Source organism: Paroedura picta, chromosome 10, assembly GCF_049243985.1.
Source record: "Paroedura picta isolate Pp20150507F chromosome 10, Ppicta_v3.0, whole genome shotgun sequence".
NCBI lineage: Eukaryota > Metazoa > Chordata > Lepidosauria > Squamata > Gekkonidae > Paroedura > Paroedura picta.
The window spans coordinates 36206811-36229412 of record NC_135378.1 but is presented as its reverse complement, the minus strand read 5'-3'; the positions used below and the strand labels follow the sequence as shown (position 1 = coordinate 36229412).

General features: G+C 42.6%; 1 protein-coding gene across 2 annotated transcripts; it reads left to right on the top strand.

Annotated features, from left to right (window-relative positions):
• The first annotated feature begins 4271 nt into the window (after positions 1 to 4271).
• TLR3 (toll like receptor 3) lies at positions 4272 to 17639 on the top strand. 2 transcript variants are annotated; one of them, XM_077302166.1, is made up of 6 exons: positions 4277 to 4418; positions 6121 to 6270; positions 8080 to 8524; positions 10843 to 11034; positions 11880 to 13723; positions 16772 to 17639. In XM_077302166.1, exons 3-6 carry the CDS (start codon positions 8084 to 8086, stop codon positions 16998 to 17000), a joined length of 2706 nt encoding a protein of 901 aa, XP_077158281.1. In that variant the 5' UTR covers positions 4277 to 4418; positions 6121 to 6270; positions 8080 to 8083; the 3' UTR covers positions 17001 to 17639. The 2 variants fall into 2 exon arrangements, with proteins under 2 accessions (XP_077158279.1, XP_077158281.1); XM_077302164.1 differs by lacking the exon at positions 6121 to 6270 and having other exon boundaries at positions 4272 to 4418.
• The last annotated feature ends 4963 nt before the right edge of the window (positions 17640 to 22602 follow it).

The window sequence follows — 22602 nt, the reverse complement described above, 5'->3', positions numbered from 1 at the left end:
ATCTTTGAAACACCTGAAACTGCTTTGAGATGATTGGAAGTAAAGCCATCAAGTCTTCGAACCTCTTGAACCCAGGTCTCTTGAAGAAGGAGAATATCAAATTTTTCCGTGGTCCTCCAGATGGCCATGAACTACAATTCCCATTAGCCCCTGCGTTTGCTGGCAGGGACTCATGGGTATTGTAGTCAATGAACATCTGGAGGACCACAGGTTGACTACCCGTGATGTAGATAATGAAGACAATATTCTTGGCCTTGGCAGATCATCCCACAATATTCCAAGTGAAAAGTCTAATCCCACAGTTGTCAGGGAATTGTGATAATCATTCAACAGTAATGAGATCTTCTGTGTGCTGATCTTGCAGGTCATTAAGTTGCTGTTTGTGCTGATCATAAGGCTCTTCAGCCTTATCATTGCAGAAAGATGATTGCCCTTCTGAGGATGTTGAATCTTCTAGAAATGTTAGCTTGAGGTTCATCCTTTGTTCTTATTGGCTCTTCATGCATGGCCTTGGAAATGTCAAATCAACTGAATGGAGGATTCTAGATCAATCCACTCTGAACACATTGCCAGATTAGCTATATTAGATGCTTCTCTGAGATCCTGATCCTTTCTTCCATAATTAGTGATCTGAGTTCAGCTGGGGTGCAAGTAGTTGTAAGTAATGATTTCAAGTCATTAAATTGCGCAGAAAAAAAATTATCCCAAGGTACGTACCAGAATTTGGGGGTTGACTATTATGCTCACTGGGTTCTTTAAACAAGGTAGGTGTTTCCCCATGAATTCAAAGGACTTTCTAGTTTTATAATTATTTCTATTACTATTTCCAGCCTTATCTGATGGATTTATTTTATTATTTATTAGTTCAACTTCTATGCCACCGCATCCAGAACAGCCAGCCTGCAGTGGTTTACAACAAATGTAAAATACAATAAACCCCAGAAAACAAATTTAGCCTTTAAAGAAACCCCTTCAATCATCCCTAGTCACCCCAACTCCAATTCTAAATAACCCCCTAGACCAAGCTTACAACAATGCCATCTGCACCCAGGAAGGTGTAAGAAGGCAGTCATCAGACACCACAGTGCCAGGAAGCACTGGAGGAGGGGCCAGATCTTCCGTGACCCGGCCTCAACTGAATGCTTGGTGCAAGAGCTCTGTCTAGCAGGCCCTGTGGAACTGCAAATGTTCCCGCTGCCTTTGCACTTTGTCACTGATTCAGTATCTCCATTTTCTGCTTTCTAATCTGTAAAAGGTCCTTGAACAAACTTGTTACTTGATTTGTGAGCAAAGATTGAATCAGCCTATCCTGAAAGACTTAGTTTTTGAATTTAAAATTGTAATATATAACCGGATACAAATTGCAAAATGTCTCAAGAGCTTTCCTAAAGGTGTCTGTTTCCTTAGATATTGTTAGAGGTCCAAAGATTGAAATAGCTGCGTTTACCATTAACGGCCTTGGTCAGTGACAAAGTGCAAGGGTTGTGCTTGAAATCACTGCAAGAGGCCTGATTGTTTCCCCCAGATGTTTTCAGGGGAACAGTCATCTTCCTCAGCTCTCTCTTGGATCGCTTCTTCCATGTCTGAGTTTGCTTCACAATTATCCCCATCACTCAATTCAGCATCTCTGTTTCCTAAGATAGATTAATTTGAGCCTGACTAGTACCAGTCAAGAGCATATCTCTTTCCCTCAAAGGGGAGAATCCTCCTAAAGCCTTGGAAGGTTGATGGAATTTAAATTTCTGGGTTTCCTGAGTTAGTAGCAGTCATTAAATAACAGCTGTTTTGTGCTGATCAGGTTTTTCTCTCCCTTGTGTGTCAGGGTCTGATCAACATCATTTCTTTTCAGGTCCTTGTTCTTCATGAGGAAATGCTTCTTCAGCCACTCCTGCTGGTTTAAACTAATTTATGGTTTTACAAATGACCCCTAGGAAGCTTTGTTTGCCTCTGAGTCATTCAGGGATGTTATCGCTTATCTCTGTATCCCTCTTCGGGAGTCAGCAATTAAACAATAATGTAACAGGAAACAGCCATAAAACGATTAGAGAGCCAGGGAGAAGTTCTGTGTGCTGCTATTCTATCTCCATCTTGTCTTTATTTAACATTAAAAACAACAACACAGCTACTAAATAAAATATAGGCATGACTAGACAGTGAAAAATGCAGACCGTATCCTAGCCAAATACATCTTTGTGGAGACCTACTTCCTCACATGCTAAGCCCGAAACTTTCTGTTCTAAAGCCACATCTATAAGAAAAGGAAATGAAAGACCTTATTCCACGTTTGTATTAATAGCTTACTAGGACTGCATGGCCATTACCCAACTCACCATTGAACATTATTAATTTGGGCAGGAATACATTTTTTTACAAACTTGCCACTGGTGTGACTTTCCTCCCGGGAAAACAAGTGGAAATATATTTTAAAGAATAGTGTTTGCTCAATGAGCTCTATTATTTATTTATTAATATTAATATATACCATACCTTTTGCTTCAATGGGGAGAAATAGTGGATTTTATTATTGTTCTGTCCTCCATTTTAACTTCACAGCAACCCTGTGAAGTAGACTATGCTGAGAGTATGTGACTGGTCCAAGGTCATCCAGCAAGGTCATCCGTCCATGGCAGAGTAGTTTTTCAGACCTGGTCTCCCAGATCCTAGTCCTACACTCTTAATTAAGACATATGTAACATTTGCCTGTGATCACAGACTGGGTACCTGGCAGATGATGAACCACAGTCAGAATCCCTGAGAATCCTCTTATTCCCCAGGGTGTGAAAATCAACATGTTCTGCTGCCATTTTCCCTAACCTCCTTCCCTCGCAATGCTCCTCTGTGCCTTCTGCCTCCAAGGAATCTTTTACCCTGGCCATGTCACCACCAGAGGAGCATCTGTCCTTGTGCCCAAGGCCCTGTGGCCTCTCTGCTTCCATGGGAGCCTCCAGGCTTTGGGGCTTTTCCCATGTCTTATGTCTCGCTTCTGGCCCTGGCTCCCCCCTCATCAGCCTTTGGACAGCTCTCAGCCCTTGGGCCAGCTGCACCTTCCCAGGCCAGTCCATTCTCAGCTTCCCTCCAAATAACACTGTGCCCCCCCCCACTGTGTAGCAGCTGTCTACTCTGCCTGCCTCCACTCCAACTAGCTCTCATGTCTTTTGACAACAAAGCCATCAGCATCAAGTTTAAGCTACAAGTACAATGATATAGGCTAGATATCAGGGAAATCTTTTTCACAGTCAGAGTAGTTCAGCAGTGGAATAGGCTGCCTAAGGAGGTGGTGAACTCCCCCTCACTGGCAGCCTTCAAGCAAAGGTTGGATACACACTTTTCTTGGATGCTTTAGGATGCTTTGGGCTGATCCTGCGTTGAGCAGGGGGTTGGACTAGATGGCCTGTATGGCCCCTTCCAACTCTATGATTCTATGATTCTATAATCCCCAGGTCCTGGATGTGCCTTCTTCTGGCCTGGCTGTGAGTTTAGTTTATGGAACCTCTCTCTTTGAGAGAGAGACTTAAGCCCCACCTGGACCTCCCTCTCTTCACATGCATGGGTGTGTCTTCTGAAATATGCTAGTTGGGCCTGGGTTGTTGTTGGTTTGGATTCCTGCCACTGTAAAGTCTGTGTTGTTCCCTGTTTGGCTGTCCCGCACATGAAAGGTTTTTGAAAACACCCTGCCCCTGGCGTCTCTCCAGCCTTAGGGCAAACCAGTGACCCACCTCCACAGCAGGCTCTAACGATAAGTCCATCACGATTTATGAATTATTCCAAAGCTTTAACTGATGTGGCTATTCAGATAGTGGCAGATAAGGAAGCTCCACTTTTCAAAATGGAGTCAGGCAGCTGCCGTTCCTTTCCTTTGCTGCAAATGGATCAGACTTGTGCTGTTCAAGGCTGGCTGCTAGCCTTAGGCCAGTTAGATTAACCATTCCAGCATGGATACAATGAGGCAAAAGTATTTCGGTATAACATTCTCCTGAGAGGTTGTCTAAAATTCGAGATTTTTGTCCTTCCTTATACATGAGCTAACAAAAACAAAAGCCCTCTGTGCTGTTTCTCCAGGTGCAATTCTGACAGAGTACAATCAAGCGGTATTTGAAAGAAATCCACCTCCCCGGAGACGAGAAAGTCACTCTCTTTGGTTGGAAGGCGGAATGCTGTTGGGTTACTCGAACCCTTCCTGCTGTTCGTGCCAATGCCCTGCCCAGCCCTTTGCTCCCTCCCACTGTCTCCTCGAAGTGTTCCGCGTGAGCCAGAGAGTCCAGGCCTTGGCTGTTCGCAGAAAGTTTGCACCAACCCCCGCTCCCCCCCCCCTCAAAAAAACAAACAAACACCGGCGACTCCGGCAGCAGGAATGCGTTTCGCAGCCTCTGCGGCCCCTTGATCAGAGAGCGGAACGGTGCCGCGGGAAAGCCTTGAGCGTAAGTGTAACCTGAACAACCCTTTCTTCTTGGGGGAAATGCGTGCTACTCGCCTTCTGTCTTCCCGCAAGCCACTAAATTATGCCAGATTTATCTTTAGCCTTGCGCTGAAATGAAACGAAAGGCTTTGCCTTCAAGGCACAGTGCAAAAGTGGCATATATTTTGAACTTGACGCTGTGAAGCAAATAAAACTAAGCTGTATTAAAGCGGCAGGAGCGGAGCGTGCGGGGGCTTCTTATTCCTCCGCCCCTGCCCTGCCGTTTGGCTCCCGCTGGGTAAGAAATGTGCTCAACAGGTTTATTGAAGGACGCCTCACGAACATGTGCGTGCATTGTTTTAGTTTCTCTGATGTAGGGAGTCGAGTTGATATCTAGTAACTAGCCAGCGTACTTAGAATGGGAATGCTATTTCTTTTTCTTAATTAAGAACAAAGACTTCCCTGTAGGGTTGTACAAAAATTACGCTTAAGCATTAAAAAATAAAGGATGATGAAAACCAACAGACATAAACCTGGCCAGATGGCGTGTTGTAATGCTTGCACATGTGTTTTGCAACTGGACCCAGCCCGCCCAGTGAAACATCCTGTTAAACCTTACTCTTCCATTCCAATCTGTATTGGATTATATCAATAATGCAAATGCTTTCTCAGACTGCCAAACTAACTTTAAGACAAACATCCAGGGACAGCTTTGTCTTTAGTTTTCTACAATGTATTGGCTCCATTTTATCCTAATTTAGAACACCCCAATCTGCCTCCCCCTCCATCCCAGGTCCTTCTTCTAGATTTGCCAGCTCTGGGTTGGGAAATACCTGGAAACTTTAGTTGTGGATTTGGGGCAGGGAGGGACCTCAGTGGAGAATGATATGGAGGCCTCCCTCCAAAGCAGCCATTTTCTCCAGGGGACCTGATCTGTGTCACCTAGAGATAGGCTGTGCCACAGGGAATCCCCAGCTCCCACCTGGGGACTGGCACCCCTAGACATGGCTGGGAGTGGTGGAAAGGGCCACCAGGTCAAAGCTGACTTCTGGCGACGCCCTAGGCTTTTCAAGGCCAGAGATATTCAGAGGTGGTTTGCCACTGCCTCCCTCTGCAAAGAGGGCAGGACTTCTTTGCTGGTCTCCCATCAAATATGAACCCAGGCTGGCCCTTCTTAGCTTCCAAAATCTGAGATCAGCTTAGCCCAGGTCTGATGTGGCACTTCCCCTGGAATTACTTCCTATTAAAGTTTCTTTCAAGCTTGTAAATATGTGCCCAGTAGCCTGTGGCAAATTCCACATAACCAGAAAGCAAAGTTTTGTGAATGTTCCAGATGGGTTGGTTTGTAGCAGCATAAGAAACCAAGAGTCCAGTACCAACTTAGAGACTGCAGAATGTATTCTAGGTCCCCCCCTTCCTGTGGGGGCCTGAAATGCCTCCCGCTCCTGGGGAAAAGGATACCCTCAGTAACAGGATTTCAGGGGCCATTTTTGGGCTTCTGTGGGAGAAGGGAATGGCAGGATTTGGATCCACCCCAACATGTACTGTGTTAATTTTTCAGAACAAAAAATGTGTATTGCTTCAATCATTTGTGTTGCTTAATTTGTAAGAAACAAACAAACCCAGCACACTCCTGAAAGAATATTATTTCCTAGACTAAGCCCTAAGATAAGACAACTCGTATTACATCTACAGGTCTGCCATAAATACATTTCTTTTTACAGACATGAAAACTACAGATCTAGTCCCTTTATAAAAATGAAACAATGGGAGTAAACTCTGGACTTGTATATATACCTTGACTATGAACTTGGGCCTCCTGGTAGTAATGTTTATGAAGCCACAACAAGATTTGGAAATGTCTTATGATCAAGGTCTGCATGAAAGGTTCTATGCAAATACAAGCCCCAGGCTTTCTTCATTATGTGCTTTGCTGCATGTATAATCTACACATCATGACTGGCTCTAAAAGCAATGACTTCCAGCCATCTTTTTAAACATCCAGTTAATTCAGTGTTGCTTCACTAGAGCACCAGTTTACTAACCTGAAAGCCCAAGCCTAATGCACTAGTTATTAGGATGGTACTGAAAAATTAAATATTTTGGAAGGGCATAGAAGAGGGGGGTGGTTTTAGGTTGGGAGTGCGGTGCAAGGAGGAGGGTTGACACCCCTATTCCGTATGCACTATGGTCCTGCTTCTAATTGGGTACCACAGGAATTGAGGATAGCTACAACTTGTGATTGTGTTACATCTGACACAGGATGAGGACCCCCCTCCCACACACACAACTTCTGTAATGTTAGGTAACGAAGAGTCGTTAGGTAGGGCCCAACCCATGCAAGGCTTTCTATTAAACCATATGTAGACTTCTTGCTTCTCCAGCTCTCCTTAGTAATCTTAGTTGGATTGGGTTTGTCTGTGGGTTACCTTATGTATTTAGATGAAGAAGAGTTAGTTTTTATACCCCACTTTTCTCTACCAGAAGGAGTCTCAAAGTGGCTTACAATCACCTTCCCTCCCTCCCCACAAGAAGAAGAGTTGGTTCTTATATGCCACTTTTCTCTACCCAAACGAGGCTCAAAGCGGCTTACAGTCGCCTTCCCTTTCCTCTCCCTACAAAAGACATCCTGTGGGGTAGGTGAGGTTGAGAGAGCCCTGATATCACTGCTCAGTCAGAACAGTTTTTTATCAGTGCTGTGGCGAACCCAAGGTCACCCAGCTGGCTGCATGTGGGGGAGTGCAGAATCAAACCTGGCATGCCAGATTAGAAGTCCACAGTCCTAACCACTACGCCAAACTGGTTCTCACAACACAACAGACACCTTCTGAGGTAGGTGGGGCTGAGAGAGCCCTGATGTTAGTTCAGTCAGAACAGCCTTATCAGAGTGAGGAATCAAACCCAGCTCTCCAGATTAGAAACCGCCACTTAACCACTACACCAAGCTGGCTCTCTTAGGTATTTGTACCTTACTTTATTCTCTAGTGAGGACCGAAAATGGCTTACATGAATGTTTTCTCCTCTGTTTTATCTTCCTAACAAACCTGTGAAGTAGGTCAGGCTGAGAGAGAGTGACTAGCCCAAGGTCACCAAGCAAGATTCCAAGGCAGAGTAAAGATTCATACCCAAATCTCCCAAACCTATTCCAACATTCTGACCGCTTGGGAGAACAGATGAAGAGGCAGTAGGTGGCTGTGACAACTAGCCAAGGCAATCTGCCAGAAAGATCAGTGACTGCCTCTCTAAATGCCCCCCTTCTCCTTTCCTTCATGCTAACCAACAGGCTACAAGAAACACCAAAATAACTCATTCATCATCTAGTTCCCGTTTGTTCTTTTCTCACATAGGAGCCTCAGTCCCCCGCTCCATCCTTTTCTATAGATTAGAAAGACTGGAAGGGAAATGTCAGAATGACCGAGGGAGGTTACCCAAGAGGTTCCAGGGATAACTGGAAAGCTGTAATAGCAATCAGCTTTTTGATTTTTCTTCTCATCTTCAGGGAGAAGAGGAATTAAGGGATGGATCAGAGTTTGTCTCTGTAGGTGGGACAGGGAGGAGCTAGGGTGTTAGCAGATCAGGATCAGATGGTATCCTGGGGGGTCTAGAGCCCATGGCTGGAAAATGTTGACCCCAGATATTTTAGAAAAGCAAATGTTAATTTTGAATATTTACCCTTCTTCCAGGAAAATGAGGCCACATTTTATTTTCCAGTTGTATTTACCTTTCATCCTTCTGCCTTTTTCTGTCCACTGTGGATCCTCTGGGAATGCTTGTAAAATAAGAAACGGGAAGGCGGACTGTAGCCACTTAAAGTTAATAGAAGTCCCCTCTGATCTTCCAACAAACATTACCGCCTTGGATATTTCTCATAACCAGTTGAGAACATTGCCATCTGCAAACCTTACAAAGTACAACCAGCTTGTCTACTTGGATGCAGGATTCAACTCCATCTCTAAACTGCAGCCGGAGCTGTGCCGATACTTGCCTTTTTTGAAAGGTCTGAACCTTCAGCACAACCAGCTGCATACCCTTTCTGACAATGTCTTTACTTACTGTACCAGTCTGAGGGAGCTTAACTTGGGATTCAACATCATAGCAATTAAAAAGGATTATTTCAAAGCTCTAAAGGTAAGGTGTGGTTTTCATCGTTCCTTTCACCAGGGAGAGTGTATGAAGCAATATCCATGTGGTTATCCAGACTGCCAGTAGCTTCCCAGGTTCTCAAGTAGAGGCTGTATTCATTTGTGGCTGAAACCACCTCGATATGGACAGTCCAGCCTTGTTGAGCCCATAGGCTCTTTTGGGATGTTGAGGAAGGGTAGTGAGTGACCCTATACAATTTCTGCCATACAATGGGCTCTATGTGGGTCTGCTCTTAGAGATTGTTTAGAAGCTACAGTTGGTACAGAATTTTGCCACCAGGATGCTGACTGGACTAGGTTGTAAGGACCATGTCACTCCAGTCCTGTTCCATCTACAATGGCTTCCAATTTGTTTCTGGGCTCAATTTGAGGTGTTTAAAGCCCTGTGTAGGATGGGGTCAACATACTTGAAGGGCTGCCTTCTGCCATATGAACCTACCTGACTAGGTAACCCTCAGAGTCCATGCTTTTGAGGGCCCTGGTCAGCTGAGGCTAGACAGGAGACAACCTAAGAAAGGCCCTTCTTAGTCATGGTGCCAAGCAGTGTCCCATCTGTTTTCCTTGATCATTGTCTTCCACCAACAGGTGAAGGTTGCTTTGTTTGGCCACCTCCAGCACTGTTTACTAGCCCTTCACCCTGATTGTGTTATGTATGCTTCTGTGCTTTTACTGGATTGGTCAAACATTTTATATGTACCTCATTTTACATGCTGTTTTACATTTTTAGATGTTGAAATGTTTTAGTGTTTTGTTGTTTGCCACCTCGGGGGACCCTATTTGGGAAGAAAGGTAGTATGGAAATGTTTTACATGAGTCATAAATAAAACAGACAGTCAATCATCCCCCTACAATGGAGTCAGGTGCTTCCTAAAGGGTGCATCTTGCAAACATGAAGGTCTCTTAGGCTCTGAGGAAAAAAGAGGAAAAAGAGATTGGTTCTTTGTCTTGGGGAAAAGATGATGTTTGGTTTCAGTTCTCCAAACTAAGGGGAGGGAATCCCCTATCCAGCCACAGAGAGTGGAGTTTCCATATCCAGAAACAAACGATCCCTTACATCTATGGTCAAGCTACTGGAACTTGCCTGAGATGTGCCTATCTGGGATAAGGTCAGTGTTTTGCAAGTTAGCTCATGGGAGCAACCCAAAACTTCTGTCTTTCCGTAGGATTTTATGCCCAAGACTCAAGAAGCAAGTGAGCACCAGGAAATATAATGGGAGACACAATGACACCCCCAGGCACCATATTTGGAATCACTGGTCTGAATTATGAACACAATTTTAAGTGTCATGATTCTCCCTCTCCCAGTTTGGAACTGTTATTTGGTGAGAGGCTGAGAAGAAGTTCCTGACAGAGCGATTCCTCAGTTGAACAAAGCTACCTTGGGAGGTGGTGGGTCTTTCCTTGGAAGTTTTTAAGCAGATGCTAGATAGTCACCTCACAAATGCTGATTTTGTGGCCCTTTCTTGCATGCCCAGGGAAATGCCAACTGACACTTTGGGGTTGGAAAGCAAATTTCCTTCAGATGAGACTGACTAGGGATTCTGGTTTTCTTAGCGGGGAGGAGGAATCACTTGGGCATGGAATTGAGGTCACTGTGTTGGGCAAGTAGTTGTGAATTTTATGCATTGTGCAGGGGATTTGGACTAGATGACCCTGGGTATCCCTTCCAACTCTATGATTCAATGAGAATCAAATAGATTAAACTCTGGAAAATCCATCATTTGAAGGAGAGTCTTATGTTTTTAGCCATGAATAAATTTCAGCTCAAGGATTTATAGCACAGAGGTGTTATTTCCCTCTCTCCCTCTCTCTCTCACACACACATACACACACACACACACACACACACGGTGCTGTGGACTCAATCCAAATGAGTATCTGGTGTTATCATTGTTTCCCAGTTCAGTCAGATTTGATCATAGATCTCTTTGCATTTTATTCAGTTTGGTCCTGAGGATTCTGTTCTAGAGATCTATGTTCCTATTCACCCAAACTACAATCCCCAGAGTTCCCTCTGAAGAATAAATTATATTATTGTAACAAAGATATAGTACTGGTAGTTAAAACTGCTGTAGAGAGTTCCATCTTTCCCTAATACAAACATCAAATGATTACTTTTTCTTCAGAAGTCTTTAGAAACTAAATGCATTGTGATGTCTTATCAGACATGCTGCAATCTGAAATAATCTTGTAACTGCTGTGGTAGCTACTGTGCTGTGGTAGCTACTAGTGTCATTCTATTGTTGCTGATGTTTCAAAGATATAGAATTTATTGATGAACTTAAGTTTTCTTTGTCTCCTCAGAATTTGAAATCATTGGATATTTCTCATAATGGTCTGACCTCTACTAAATTAGGAACCCAGCAACAATTAGAGAACCTTCAGGAGCTTGTGTTGTCTCAGAATACAATTGCTGAGTTAAAGAAAGAAGACTTTTTTTTCCTTAGTAACTCATCGTTACGAATTCTGGACTTGTCATCAAATCCTTTAACAGAGGTAAAAAACTAAATGGCTGGGTTATGGTCCTAAAAGTAAAGAATAACCATAATATTGACTTGAGTAATTTTAGATTCATCTAATTGTCTGTTGCTAATTTAATATTGTGTACTCAAAAATATTCATACAGCCACAACCTCCTTTGTATGATTGATGGTATAAAAATGCTTGATGAATGGGTATAATTTTTCGTTAAGGGATAGTATAGGTATGGGGTGATATGGGATGATATGGATTTTCACATATTTCAGGAAGGCCAGTGTTTCAATACAGGAGATTCTGATATACCGGCATATTAAGTGGGCGTACTTTAGTAAGTTAATATTATATGTAAATCTTCATTTTCCCCCTTGCTGAAGTATTGTACGTTTATTACTGTGACCTGAAAAGTAGTCCTAGTGACTTTAATTGCTTAATCAGATGCTACTTATAAGCAAGTACCAAACTAAACACTAGGTATAAGACCCGCTCACAGTATATAGATTCCTGGGTGGGGATATTTTCGTTTCCTAGGAGGGAAATGACAATTTCTTTTATATTCTCTCTAATACCACCTTTTTAGAAGTTTGATTTTTAACTAGTGATATCATAATTTCTAAACAAGCCTTTGGGCTTCCTTTCATATCTCATTCTATCCTTGGGGTCTTTGTTTGGAAGAGTGCCAGAGCAGATGTTTTGCATGCAGAAGATGTCACATGACAGAATCACCAGTCAAAATCACTTCAGGTCTCAGGTCAGACCTGAGGCACTACTGCCCAGTCAGACTAGATAGACCGGTTGTTTGGTTCACTTTAAGGAAGATTTGTATGTTCATATATTTATCTGGCTTTTTTTAATCTTTCCAGTTTCACCAAGACTGTTTCCATATTATTGGAAATCTATTTGGTCTTAAATTGAACAAAGTTCAGCTGGGGCCTACTGGAACAGAGAAACTTTGTTTAGAATTATCCGATACAAGCATCCAGAATCTCTCACTGAGCCAAGTACAACTTTCCCATATTTCCAACTTGACCTTCAAAGGAATGCAGAGAACAAATCTCACTATTTTAGACTTATCTAATAATTCTTTGTCAGTGATTGAAAATGGTTCTTTTGTCTGGTTCAAAAATTTACAGACTTTAAATCTAGAGAACAATAAGATTGCACATCTGTTTTCTCATTCCTTATATGGACTGAACAATGTCAAAAATCTGAATTTGAGAAACTCTATTAACAAAAAAATTGATGATTTTGCTTTTCAATCGCTAAAATATTTAGAGTCCCTTATTATGGATGATAATACATTTCCAGAGATTACTCCTAAAACATTTATAGGTTTAGAAAATTTGAAAAACTTGAGTTTAAGCAAGTGCGTTATCACCTTGGGAACAATAAAAAGAACTATTACAAACCAAACATTTTCATCTCTTGCTGATTCTCCTTTGCACTTTCTAAACCTAACAAGAACTAAAATCACTAACATTCAAGCTGGGGCATTCTCTTGGCTGGGAGAATTAAAAACTCTAGATTTAGGAATAAATGAAATTAGCCAAGAACTCACAGGCCAAGAATTTCAAGGTCTTAATAGCATTGAGACTATTTATCTTTCCTACAACCATCTCCTAAGTTTGACAAGTGATTCATTTGCATTTGTCCCAAGCCTCAGGAAGCTGAGGCTTAGAAGCGTAGGTTGCAGCAACATTAATATCTCTCCCTCACCATTCCACACATTACAGAATTTGACAGTCCTGGATCTTGCCAACAATAATATTGCTAATATGAGAGATGATCTGTTTGATGGACTCCACCAACTTGAAATTTTGGATATGCAGCATAATAATCTGGATCGGCTTTGGAAGCATGCCAACCCAGGTGGTCCTGTGCTCTTCTTAAAAGGCCTTCAGAACCTAGTTGTGCTTGATTTGGAATCTAATGGCTTTGATGAGATTCCAGGAAATGTTTTCCATGGGTTATCTAAATTAAGAAGCTTAAATTTGGGGTCCAATATTTTGAACTTGTTCCCTGAGCCAGTATTTAATGATCTGGCATCTCTGACTTCACTGTTTCTCCCAAAGAACCTTATTACAGCTGTTGAAGCAGAAGTGTTTGGTATAGTTTTTGCAAACTTGAAAGAATTAGACATGAGGTCTAATCCTTTTGACTGCACTTGTGAGAGTATAGCCTGGTTTGTTAACTGGCTCAATGTGAGCAAAACTTACATCCCAGGTTTAAATCAGTATCAATGTAATACCCCCCCTAAATATCATGGTAATGTGGTGGCACACTTTGACACCTCACCGTGTGATAATGCCCCATTTAAATTGTTCTTCATTGTGAGCACAACTGTCATACTGCTTCTCATTTTTGTGGTCCTACTCATCCACTTTCTCGGATGGAAAATAAAATTTCTCTGGAGTGTGTCTGTAAACAGAGTGCTAGGATTTAAAGAAATAGACAGACCACAGCAGCAGTTTGATTATGATGCCTATATCATCCATGCAAAAAGGGATACAAACTGGGTATACAAGAACTTCATTCCTCTAGAAAAACACAATGGAAACAATGAACCTGTCGTTAGGTTTTGCTTAGAGGAACGAGACTTTGAAGCCGGAATATCTGAATTTGAAGCCATCGTTGATAGTATCAACAGGAGCAGAAAAATTATATTTGTCATCACCAATCATCTTTTAAAAGATCCCTGGTGCAAAAGGTAAGAGAAAAATAGAATGAATGGGTTTCTGTTTGTATTTTGTAGGGCATGTACGCATTTAAAACTAGTTGCAACCTACAAAGCTGGTTACTTTCTAGTTTCCCAGTCAAGGGGCCCTCAGGATTGGACTGCTAGCTAGCCACTGCAAATGAGGAATGTTCAGACTCTCATGAAACAACACTGCAGCTCCCAGGATTCTCTGAGGGAAGCTAATTCAGTTATAGAGTACAATTTTTGCAGTTTAAAATGGTGCTAATATGTAACACTACTGTGAACGCCTAAATAGGGTTACACCATTTTTAACTGCATTGACTTCAGTGGACTTTGATGAGGGTTACTCTGTTTAGGATTGTGCTGTTAGTCAACTTATTCAGCCTTTCTCCACTTTTTTTTACCATTGAGAAACCCCTAAAACATTTTTCAGGTTTTGAGAAAGCACAGAAGTGGTGGGGATAGGGTTGGGAAGCATAGCTGTGTAAACACCGAACTGGGGCTCCTCCCTTTCCCACTCCCTCCAGGACTGTCACTGGCCATTGGGGGGGGGGGGTGTCAATATGACTACGTATAGTCCTATCACCCAATAAATGTTTAATGGATCTAAGAAATATATTAAACAATAATTAACTCCCATCCATTCAGGAAACCCAGGGCCATCAAGAAACTCTAGGGTTTCAGAAAGCACTGGTTAAGAAATCCTGCCTTACTTTGTTAACAAAGAACAAGTTATATTGGTATTAGAATAACTAATCCAAAGTTATATGAACTAAAGGAACCCTCCTGAGGTCATCGAGCACAATAGGCTGTTTATTTTATGTACTTAGTAATTATGCTACTGTTTTGGAGAATCTGCCAGCTTACAAAACATAATGGACTAGTAATCAGGCCTGCTGTAGTATAAATACAGCGGGCGCTAGGTGTTAGTCCTGGCCCCCCGCTCGCGCTGCAGCCTACCTCAGGGTGCAAAATCTCTGCAGGTGTGTGCGCGGGCAGGGTGGGCGGGCGCCGCTGTGGGCGATCGCGGGTCTGGTGGCAGCGCTGTTCGCGGGGCCGTGGGTGGCAATCGCGGCTCCTCCGGTGGGCGCGGCGATCTCACCGCCGCTGATGTTGGGGCCAGCGCTGCCGATTGTGGCTCCTCCTGCGGGCCCGGCGATGTCGGCGTTCTGAAGCTGGAGGGCGGCGGCCAGGGAGCAAACGCTATGTCCACGCGACTGCCGGGAGCTCCCTGGGTCAGCGGCCTGACGCATCGGGAGGCGCTTAGCGCCTCCCAACGTGTCAGGCCGCCGGCAAGGGAGCAACTGTGAGCCGCACTCTGCACGGCTCGCAGTTGCTTCCTTGTCGGAAGGGCGGGAACCGGCCGGGCAAATCGGCAGGTGCTTTGCACCTGCCGATTGGCCCGGCCGATGGTCTGTCCGGAGGAAGGGGCCAATCAGACCCCTTCCTCATCATGGACTAAGCCCGCCCTAACTCCTCCCACTAAGCGCTTAGCACTTTATTTAGTCTGCGGCGCCCATGGCGCTGCGGGCGTGTTAAGGATAATATAATTTTGATCCCAATTGATTTCTGTGTAGTTCAACATAAGAACCGTCCCCTTTAATTTTGAGCCAGAGTAGTTTAAAATTAGAAATTAATATTTGTTTTCCACTTGTGTTCTTAAATATGTCATATCAAATACTTGGAGTTAGCAGGAAAAATGAATAATATAAACAGGGATTTCAAATTCTATTATTTTAGTTTCTTTAAGCAGAATCTGTGACTCCCTGCTCCATTATAAATACTGAATTATAACTTACATGTCTATGTGAATTTTGGTTTACTGTGAGCAAGAACAAGTTGTACTGTACCAACCTTAATTCCAAATTGTCTATGCATTGACCAGATTTGCATTGTTAGAATTATCCTTGCAAGATCAGTGTTAAATTATTTGAGTTAAGTTACTTTGCTCTTGTGGCACAGAGTAGTAAGGCAGCTGTCTGAAAGCTTTGCCTATAAGGCTGGGAGTTCAATCCCAGCAGCCGGCTCAAGGTTGACTCAGCCTTCCATCCTTCCAAGGTCGGTAAAATGAGTACCCAGCTTGCTGCTGGGGGGTAAACGGTAATGACTGGGGAAGGCACTGGCAAGCCACCCCATATTGAATCTGCCATGAAAACGCTAGAGGGAGTCACCCAAGGGTCAGACATGACTCGGTGCTTGCACAGGGGATACCTTTACCTTTACCTTTACTTTGCTCTTAGATTTGATATTGCATTTTAAAATATTTCATTACATAGTAATCAATATACCGTAATCAATACATTATAATACAACAGAGTCAGCACAATGTTATATACCTTATCTTGTAAGATTATTCACTTAAGCAGTAATCAAATAAGAAATGTATCTTCTAACCTCATCTGAAAGAAAATTCCATGGGGTCAAGGCCACTGTTGAAAACACTATTACTTAATTTGGTGGAAAGACGCAATCTCAGAAGCCAGTGTTGGCTGGTCCGTAGCTGATGGGTGGGCTCACATAGTGCCATCACTTTAAAGGGAAACAAAAAAACCACCATATATAAGAGCATATTCACCTATTAATCTAGATTTTAAAAAATGCTTACAGTATCTATGTCAATATTTAGTAACGGTGACAATGCATATATATTCGTCATATTTGTATGCATCATAAAAATTCCAAATAACAGTGTTCATATTGACATTGATACTTTAAGCTTTTTTGAATCTTGATTAGCAGGTGAATATGCTAATCGCTTCTTGTACATGGTGATTTTTAGTTTGTTAAATATTCGCTGTCTTCTGTTGTTTAGTTAATCATTATAAATGGAGCATAGAATAATGCAAACAACAAGGACAGGACTGTATTATTATTATTTGTTACTTTCCTTGTCTCCTTTCCGCAAAAGACTGACCAGGACATCTCACAACATAAAAAATATCAATCTATCATCAATAATCATATGGGGATTTAAAACATGTTGTTTTTTTAACCTCCTTTATGAATGCAGGTATAACCCTGAGTGTACTAAAGCCATTGCACTCCTTTCGTTTATAGGTTCAAGGTGCATCATGCCATACAGCAAGCTATTGAACAAAGTCGAGATTCTATCATATTGATTTTTCAACATGACATTCCTGATTATAAACTGAATAGTGCTCTTTATTTACGAAGAGCCATGTTCAAGTCTCGCTGCATCTTGGAGTGGCCAGCACAGAATGAACGAATCAATGCATTTTACCAGCAATTAAAATTGGCACTTAAATCTAGCAGTCGAATACTGTAAACATTTTAAAGTGGGTTTTTTTAAGGCTGTGTTGAACAATTTTGGATTTTTCATTTCAACAGCTATTCAACATTATTAATTCAAAATATGAATTATGAGCACATATTCAAAATTATGATTTTAATAGAGAGAAAAATTACAACCATCTCCCAAGAATTTTCTTACTATGCCATCCAAACAAAAACCAGTGAATGACTTAACTGGGCCAAATTTGCTATGGCCCACATACATGAGAGGTCCCTTCTGGTATGTTCCTGTATGCAAACATCACTCGGTACAATGCTTTTTATTCATTTTGATGGATGTAAGGGTACATTCTGCTGTTTTCTGCTTGTGAGGTTTTTCTGAGGCTGCTCCAATGTTACCGAAATAGTCTTCTGAAGGAAATCAGGACGTCTGTATATCTTCTGAACTTTTACTTTTGGAGACTTTGGCTCCTCCAGGTTATTGCTTTATTGGGTGTCTTGAATTTGAAAGCTTTTTATTGATGGTGGTTTCAGTTTTGTTGCTATTAGGACTGTTTCTGATACTGTTTTCATTATTGTTCTTGAGTGCCAGTTTGTTGGGAGAAAAGCTCAGTTATACATTTTTTAAATAATGCAAATAAACATATAACTATTATATAGTTATGAAATCTTTTTTCAGTGTATGTGTATGCATGTGTATTTTTACTACTAAAGCAGCCACAAGAAGCAGCTAATATGATTGGAGAAATGATGCTCAGGGAATGAGTATTCAACCCTTCCCCGATCACCATTTTCTTGACCCATCTTGTGGCTAATTGACAACATAATTGGAGGAAGATGTCATAGAGCAGGGATTCTCAACCTGGGGGTCGAATGACCCTTTCACAGGGGTCACAGCAGGGCAAGCAGCTGGGCCCGGGGAAGGGGGTGCCATCCACACAACAGCCTTGTGGGGTAGATCGAGATAGAGGGTTCGTCTGTCTGGACCAGCGGAAAAGAGCGAGATCGGCATGGTGGGACAAGAGGCAGAACTGAACTGAAACCCCCCAGAAAAAAATTATATACAATCATGAACAATGGATCTTCACAACATTGGTCAGTTTTAGTATAATTTCTGTGAAAGAACACTTGGATAATTTTATGATTGGGGGTCACCACAACATGAGGAACTGTATTAAAAGGTCACAACATTAGGAAGGTTGAGAATCACTGTCATAGAGGGACTTTTTGGCTCTCAGAAAGTCCTGATTTGGTCACCCTGATGGCCGATTTCGGTGCAAGTTGGACCAAGGCGGATCAGCACTGCTTGTGTTGCAGTGTTTGATGTGGTCGACCATGAGCTTCTTGCTCACCACCTCGCCCGTGCTAGAATACGGGGGACAGCCGTTCAGTCAAAATGACTGTAAATAGTGCTGTTGTATTGTGACTTAAGTATTCATGAACTCACGTTATCTGATATATATATATACTTAAGGCGTCTAATGGACTACAACCACCGGTTTACACAACTGCTACAATAAATCCTTTAGTTTCTCACATGACTCATTACTGTGAAGGAAAGGTGGTTTCATGTTCCTGGGGTTCATGGTATTGTTTAAAGTTTCTAGCTACAAAGGAGGCTGTTGTAGATACACCATGAGGGTCCTTGCCCCTGCCCTCCCCACTGCAAATCCTTCCTGTGGGCACACAATATTTAAAGGATCAATTTGAGAGCAGCTCCACCCCTCCACTGTTTCTCCTACTAGAAAGTGGGAGATTTCTTAAGACGGCTTGCAGTTTTGAGGGAATCTTTGGGAGGAGCAAGAGCAAAAGCTGGAAGAAGCAACAACGTAAGATTATCTTAGGTTCTGTTTTCTCTACCACAACCAGACACTTTGGGGAATGAGAACTCAATCCAGCATTTACAGTAGGGATGGGTTTGGTTGGTGCCGGAGGATGCCATTTCCCAGTGTTGGCCCAATCTGTGCATATATGCAAACCATTGTACTCCAGAGTTTCATGCTGCTTGTGAAATATAACTCTTAGCTGTAATTATATACAAAGCTTGATTTTTAAAATATCGATTGGATTTTTGGTAAGTATAAAAAATTAGGAAGAAAATAAATATACACAAGCAATTTTACATGTGTGAAAATGTAGGCTAAATGGGAGTTTACAAAAGTGAAAACAAAGGATGTTATTTACAGATGAAGTATGGTGTGATGATTCCTTAATTACAGTAATTGGATTATGTTCATTGTGATGTTCTCATCTCACCTTTCGGATCTTTTCAGTCCAAGTGACAAATTCTCCCATCTAGCTTAAGCCATGAAAGATGAGGAGGCTTCAGGGGGGGGCGTAACTGGTAATTATTCATGTTCATGTGTCATGGCCAGGAAGGGCTTTAGTTTGGCAGTAGAACATCTGCTCGACATGCAGAAGGTCCCAGATTTGATCCTCGGCATCTCCAGTTAAAAAGATCAGATAAGTAGGCCTCAGTGGGACTGCCCGGGGTGGAGTGGGGAGAAGGGAAGGCTTGTGCCCATTGTATTTTTAAATAAGACAGGCTTTTTTGCTAGTTTTATATAAATTGTTTACTTATGATTTTATGATTCTTAGTTTTAAATTCATTCAACCAATTAACTAATATACTAATTTTACTATGGCACCAGAGCATTTACTACACCAGTCTAAATGACTGCAAATAAAGTGTTTGAAAACATTACAAGGCTGTTTAAAGAATACACACAACAGGTTGAACTATGATTAGTTAGCTTGCACACAGTACTCCAGGTGTGGTCTGACCAGTGCCGTATACAATGGGACTATGACATTTTGTGATTTTGATGTGATGCCCCTCTTGATACAGCCCAAAATGGCATTTGCTGCATCACACTGCCTGCTCATGTTTAGTTTACAATCCACAAGTACCGCAAGGTCTCGTTCACACACAGTGTTACCTAGAAGCGTATCCCCCATCCGGTAGGCATGCTTTTCATTTTTCTGACCCAGATGCAGAACTTTACACTTATCTTTATTAAATTGCATCTTGTTCTCATCTGCCCATTTTTCCATTGTGTTCAGATCTCGTTGAACTCTGTCTCTATCTTCTGGAGTATTTGTCAGTCCTCCCAATTTGGTGTCCCCACCTCCTTCACCCCATCCACCAACTCTTGCCTGTTGGTCAGTATGGCTGAACCTCTTGTGGGTTCATCTACCATTTGATAAATGAAATTGTCAGCCAGGCAGGTCAGAAAGTTGCATGATTGAGCACGCTCTGCTGAGTGTTTCCCAGCACACATCTGGGAAATTGAAGTTGCCCATGATTACAAGGTCCTGCTGCTTGGATATTTTCCCAAGCTGCTCACAAAGTGCAGCATCCACATCCTCTCGTTGGTCAGGTAGTCAGTAGCAGACACCAACCACCACACTGTTTCCCCCCCCCCCCGCTTATTTTCACCCAGATGCTTTCCACTGGAGATATACTCTCCTTCACTAGAATTTCCTGACAGGTAAGCCCTTTTCTCACATACAGTGCCACTCCTCCACCTCTTCGATCTATTCTGTTTTATTTTCCATATTGAAATAAACTACAGGGCTTCTTCACACATTATGGGGCAGAGGTGTGCCTTTTGCAATTCTGTGCACCCATGGTAGTCAGCTTGTTCATGATGATATTTTTCACGTCGTACAAAACTTGGCCCCCAAAACTTTCCATTGTTGCATTTTTAAAAGCTGTTATCCTCTGCACACTTACACGAGAGCAACTGAAGCCTAGTTTCATGCAAGCAAATGAGGTGATAAAATTTATTTATGGACTCAACCACTTCAAGCTGCAGGTGAAGACCTACACATCAAGGAAGCTTGCCTATTATTTTTAACAAACTTTATTCCAACATCTCTTACCAAATTAGATTTAACACAGTAGGTCAACTGACCCCATTAAGATCTAATAAAGCAAGTAAAGCAAGGATATGTCTTGGCTCTGTTATCTCATAGCAAGGTTGGCCTGAATCATCTTCTCTTCATTTTTGCTTCCTAGGGATCACCATTCATCACTCTCTCAAGTGGTCATTCCACCTAAACCAGGCCATCAACACCTCAGATGCAAAACTGGTGCTGTAACCAGATTTTTCTTTACAAAAGATGGATAATACATTCTAGCAGCTATTCAGCTGTTCTGAATGACACTTCTACCTATGTTATGTTATGGCATGCCTATTTGGGTCCAAATTGCATCAACAGGTTGGAGCCAATCCAGGCCTCATTTCTTCAATACCTTTTTGGAGTCCCTTGATAAGATCAACTGAAGCCCTAGAAGAGACGGGACTTGGTCCTATCTCTTGAGGCAGGGCTCCCTCGATTAGCCACACAAGCATGTCTTGCTATCAGTAAATACTGGTTTTGACTGCATTTCAGGGCACATGCAAATAGTTTGACATTTTGCGTGTTAGCAGATCAATTCCATTCCTCTTAGTACATGAAAATTGAAAAAGTTTTGAACCAAACTGGATTTCGATTAAAATTCAGCATTTCATAGCATCGAACAGCGTATCTATGACACTGACTTTCCAGCATTTTCAGATGGGGCTCCAAAGCACACTCACCATTAACTTATTACATTCCTCCTGTCTACAGGTCTCTTCCTGCATATTTTCATACATTAAATAATCAAATGCTCAGGTGTTCAAGCACGATTAAACCTTTTTAGCAAACCTGGACGAGGCGAAGGTTCAACAATCCTTCCTGTGCCATAGGACTCTGCTCCTGTCAACTCAATCGAGTCATCATTCTTTGGAACCAGAGTTATACCTGACCCCACTACTGCGGACACCTTTTCATTCTGATAAGAGGTTGGAGAAGAGCCTAATGCTGGGAGCAATTGAGGGCAAAAGAAGAAGGGGATGACAGAGAATGAGGTGGCTGGATGGAGTCACTGAAGCAGTAGGTGCAAACTTAAATGGACTCCAGGGAATGGTAGAGGACAGGAAGGCCTGGAGGATCATTGTCCATGGGGTCGCTATGGGTCAGACACGACTTTGCACCTAATAACATGAGGTTGAGACATTTTCTTCTTGAGAATAAGGACCCTGAAATCTACTCTGCTGTAGCACCCTTTATCTGCCAAGCTTTTTATTTTTAAAATGTTTAACACTTTTATGATTCTCTGGAATATTTTTTTCTTTGTCCTTGTGTAGTTATTCTTTATGCCATTAAAGGTGGTTTTGGTGGTGGTGGTGACTAGCAAATCAGCCAGAGAAGCAAGGCTAGAGCAATAGTCCTCCACAGTATTTGGGGAGGAGGATTTCTGCAGACTCTTTCAGTCACCAGCAGTCTGAAATAGTGCCCCCAAGAACCTTCAGCCCCCCATGGGCTCTTTCTGAGACCTCCGGCCTGCTGGCTCCTTCAACTCTGCAGCAGGTCTTGTGCTTCCCCCTCCAAGGGGCCGGGGCTGGGCTGGGCGCGCGTTTGTTTACAGTGCCATGTGGGAAGCTGCCCCCACTCCGGTCAGGCAAGAGAGCCCAGCGCCGACCCTCCGCTTCCAGGGAAGCCTCGTTACCCGGCGTCCCAAGGCGCACGCCTCGGCCCTGCCTCCTTCCCAACGGCCCCGGCAGCTGGCGCCGCCGCCGCTGCTAAGTGCCCACCAATGCGTGCGC